The sequence below is a fragment of the Octodon degus genome, unplaced genomic scaffold (assembly GCF_000260255.1).
Source record: "Octodon degus isolate 3935 unplaced genomic scaffold, OctDeg1.0 scaffold00001, whole genome shotgun sequence".
Classification (NCBI taxonomy): Eukaryota; Metazoa; Chordata; class Mammalia; order Rodentia; family Octodontidae; genus Octodon; species Octodon degus.
This window is the reverse complement of record NW_004524577.1, coordinates 27,297,761-27,302,600: the sequence shown is the minus strand read 5'-3', so window position 1 is coordinate 27,302,600 and position 4,840 is coordinate 27,297,761. Positions and strand designations below refer to the sequence as shown.

Sequence of the window (4,840 nt, the reverse complement as noted above, 5' to 3'; positions counted from 1 at the left end):
AAAAAGTAATTAATAATAAATAAATAAAAAGACCTTTTCAAAGTTACAATACCTTTTTTGTACCAGGAACTGAACTCAGGACCTGACTCTTGCCAAGCAGGCACTACACTGCTGAGCTATATCCCTGGCCTGACACTGTTTTTAAACCAGGATGATATGCAGAATATGCCTGCAATTTTCAAAAAATTATAATTTGTAACTATGATGCATATATGCTACATTTAAATGTATCTCCTATTGCTTTTGCCTTAACTGAACTTTCAATTAAACGTATGGGTTTAACACTGGTAATATTCTTTGTCAATTACATACAAAATGCAAATCATGGACAGAGAATATGGATTTTCTTTATGTTTTAAAATCTTTCTCCGGGAACTACCGGCTCGGGCCCCCCTCCTGTCCCTCTCTTGGACAGGAGCTTTCTTTCTCTTAATAAATATATTCTGCTCATAAAAAAAAATAAAAATAAAATCTTTCTCTACTAATTTATTTTCCTTGTTTTATTTTTGAGACAGGGTCTCCCTATGTATTCCAGGCTGCTCCTAAACTCACTATGCAGTCCAGGATGGCCTCAAACTCACAACAATCATACTCCCTCTGCCTCTCAAGTGATAGAATTACAATCATGTACCACCATGACCAGCTTTACTAACCAGTTTTCTTAAATATAAAAACGTGAGAGCAAGCAGTATAGAAATAAAATGGGAAATTTCATACATAGAGTTCCATATTTACAACTGTAGTTGAAAGGCATTACTGTCCTATATTTGTTTTTAGGGTTCCTTTTATTTTAAATCTAACAAGCCCAGTCAATTGACAAACCAAAAACAGTGATTCTCTTTCTCAGAAAAAAAAAAAAAAAAAACTAAAAAACTGAGCTTAATTCTGCTTTCCAAATCTTCCTTAACTATTTTAATGAAACAGCCACAGTTTTACATTTGAAAATTAATTTTCATATTCACTAAGTTTAGGCAGCTCCCAATATGAAGGCAAATGTTACTTTAAATAAATGGAATGAAAAAATAAATAAAGGGAATGAATTCACTGAATATATCTATCAACTAAATTTGATAGGGAAAGAAAAGCAACATCTTAAAATAAGTGGCATAACATTCAAATATACTTGATAAGACAAATAATTTTTTAATTATAACAATGCTGATTTTGAGACGAGTTTTAGACTTTCTCAGCCATACTTTTAGCAAATACATATGGAACAAAGCCATAGCTGTCAATAAAACTATTAAAAGATAATGATATCACATCTTACACCACTGGATGTACTAGAGAGAAGGTTCAGTAAACTGTATTTTAAAAATAGTATGCAATGAAGTTCTTAGAATTAAACGCAATCTGAGAAATACATCTAAGGAGATAAAAGAGCTTTCTTCAAACAGAATGTCTTCAATCACTGCTTCCTGAAAGATTAAAAAAAACTTTGATGTCTTCAATACTAAGTCAGTGATGACTGTAGCTAAACAAAGAGCAAACCCAAGTGCCGCTTGAAGCACAGGCCTGAGAGAACTGAGGTCTGCTTTAGCCACGGCCACGTTCAGCCACTGAAGCAGTGCTTCCTGAGGAGGCCACAGGCTAAGAAAAACAAGCAAACCCTCTCTTATCCACAGGGAAGGAAAGGGGGGTTTGCTGTTGAGAAACAGAGACATACCACGGTCTCTTTATATCGTCATAGAATTAGAATTTATTTGGGCCAGGGATGTAGACCAGCAGAACACTTATCTAGCACTTGTGAGGCCCTGAGTTCAGGTCCCAGAAACACACACACACACACACACACACACACACACACAGTTTGATGAGTTAATGTATACTTCCATTATTTCTGTCTTTGTTTCAATTCTAAGAACTTCTTCTCAACAAGTTCTATAAACAGAGCCTGGAGAATCAATCTAAATGTGCTACTGTCAGCAAGGTCCATTCCAAACTGAAGTGTTGTTTTATTTTGCCCACTTTTTCAGGGGGTTACTGAGCACCAAACATACAGCCTCCCACTTGTGAGGCACCACTGAGCTAAATTCCCAACTTCCATTATTTGTCTTATTCCCAACTTTGCACTTCGTGTGTCAGCTTTATTCTTAAACCCTTCATTAGCTATCAAACACAAACATAAACCTAGGAAAACCACTGAAGTTCATGAGGCACTGAAAAGAAATGAAAAAATATGCAAGGTCACTTAGGGTTGCCACACTCACTAACCTTAAGATTTTTCAGATGTCTTTATGGTCTATGTTTCCCAACAAGGCTATATAAAGAGTCTGAGCAGGGACCAGAAAATCTGGGTTGCAGCCTTAATTGTGTATACTGTTCCAGAACACGAACTTATTTTACAAAGCCTCACCACTGACCAAAGTGGATGAAATCCACTTCAGAAATGATTCAATTCCAAATGAAGCTATTTCTTCATAGTTTCTGTCTACATATTAAAACTTACTTTTAACTGTCATTCATGTTTCAGGGTAATGTCAGTTTTTTTAAAAGTTGAAAATCAAAAAAATATATATTCATACTGTAAAGGACTTAAAAGGCAACTAAGATATATCATTAACTGTAAAAGCTGAGAGCTTAAGAATAGGTCTTAATATGAACATCCAAAGGACATTTGGTAAGTTACCTCTTAGATCTCAAATTAGCTCCATAAAAAAAAAAATCTATTTTATACACAGAAAGCAGTTCATTACTTATAGACTTGGTCCTACAACTATTAACAATCCAACATGAAGCCGTAGTCATACTTGCATCACACAGTAAGGAGAAAACAGTGACAACATACCTTACAGACAGAATTTGTGAATATTTCTGTCAAAGGCTGTGAAACTGCTAGATGTGTATCTTCTGGGCTGATCTTAAAAACCGTCTCCAGGCACTGAATTGCAACTTGAAACAAAATTTAACAGTGAAAATAAAAACCAAGTTAAAGAAAAAAGCCATGTATTCAAAGAGGTTGGGATAGATATATAGTTGCATTCTCTTAATGAATAGAATGATTTGTTCTAATAGTGTTTGTAAATAGGATCACAAGTCCGCATCTTGTACAGCAATTAACCACTAAGAAGAATATATGCAGTGTATTATTTGTTGAAACTGTACTTCCGATTTGATTTGAAACTGTCTCATTGCTATCTGTTTATCAATAAAACTTGGAAAAATTAAAAAAAAAAATAAAGAAAAAAGCCAGGTTCTACTTGCCCCATAGGACTGTACTCTGCAGTAAAGCAGGACTTACGAGTACAGAGCATGGGGAAAACGAATTGGTTCAGCTGCACAGAGATTTCTGCTTATACACTGAGCAAAGACAGCTTAATTCCTTATTCCTCACTCAAAAATGAAAGTATTAGTTCATTTAAAGAAGCAGTTTAGTGCTTTTGTTTGATCAGTTTGGCACATCTATATCTGGTAATCTTAGCAGCTACTCTGAAGATAACAATATGTAATACAATAAACTTTTTTTATTTCCTATCATGTTGTTTTGAAATTTTGTTACCATTTTTATTTTTGTCTCTTGAAATAAATAATAAATAAGTAAATGTTATCCACAATAAAATTTCTGAATATATAACACCATATTCTTTCTTTCTTTCTTTTTTTTTTTTTTTTTGCATTTTAGGGAAGGGTCTATAGGGTGTTCAGGTTCTCACTACTAGATTGGACTCATAGTGATTCTCCTGTTTATAGCCTCCCAAGAGCTGGGATTACAGGTGCACACCACCACACCCAGTCTGATAACACCACATTCTTGTTGGAGGCTACAAGAAAGAAGAGCAAGCCATTAACAATTTATTCTTCCATCAACATGTAATTTACCAAAGTCTTTTTTTTTTTTTTTTGGTGGAACCAGGGATTGAACTCAGGCCCTTGAGCTTGCCAGGTAAGAGCTTATTCTACTGAACTACCTCCCTGGCCCCTCCAATGTCTTAAGGCTTCAAACAAACATAAAACATTACATATACAGAAAACATACATATACATAAAATATGTGCTTTTCCAACACAGAATCTCCCTATGTAGTCCAGACTGGTCTTGCAATTGCTATGGGCCTTGAACATCTGATCCTCCTGTTTCAGCCTCCCCAGTGCAAGAATTATAGGTTACTGCCACCATGCCTAATTCTATATATTGTTCAAATGTAAGGAACAGAATTATCAGTCTCAATAAAAATGGTAAGACAAATAGCTTCTGATACATATGAAGTATTAAATATTAATCCTGGTATACTTAAGTGAAATTAGATTAACTGAAAAGATTCATTTACACCTGAAAATTTACCAATTGCCCACTATATGTAAGATGGTGTTCTGAGGTGACAGAGAAACAACATTAAACCTAACCAAAAAATTACTATCCACACTGCACAAGATCTAGTTTAGTTTTAAAATGCATGGTGACATATGCCTGTAATCTGAGCAACTGAGGAAGGACTACAAGTTTGAGGTCAGCCTGGACAGCATGTTGACTAGCAAGACCAAGATTCATAAAAAAACAAAAACAAAATCCAAACATACCAACTCACATGTAATAGAAGAAGAAACACAAGTAAGTTATATGTTGAATGGTAATAGGTGATTCATTTCTTCAGTTCAGGACAAAATCATAAGTTGGTATAGCTAGGGTACAGATTGAGTACAAAGACATAGGGGAAAAAATGACATAACTATATTTGTGTCTAAAACTTAAAAGTTGGGCCAGGCATGGTGGCATGTGCCTGTAATCCCAGCATTCAGGAGGCTGAGGCAGGAGGATCCTTGAGAGTTTGAGACCAGCCTGAGCTACAAAGTGAGCTCAAGGCCAGCCTCTGTATAGTGAGACCCTGTCTGAAAAAGACCAA

General features: G+C 35.2%; 1 protein-coding gene across 2 annotated transcripts in view; it reads right to left on the bottom strand.

Moving 5' to 3' along the window:
* The window catches only part of Sgtb (small glutamine rich tetratricopeptide repeat containing beta), a 60,364-nt gene that overhangs the window by 46,704 nt on the left and 8,820 nt on the right, over nucleotides 1–4,840 (bottom strand). For both annotated transcript variants that reach the window (XM_023706120.1, XM_004623046.2), the window contains exon 3: nucleotides 2,789–2,892. In XM_023706120.1, coding sequence (XP_023561888.1) covers nucleotides 2,789–2,892 — 104 coding nt within the window. The remainder of the gene's footprint in view (nucleotides 1–2,788; nucleotides 2,893–4,840) is intronic.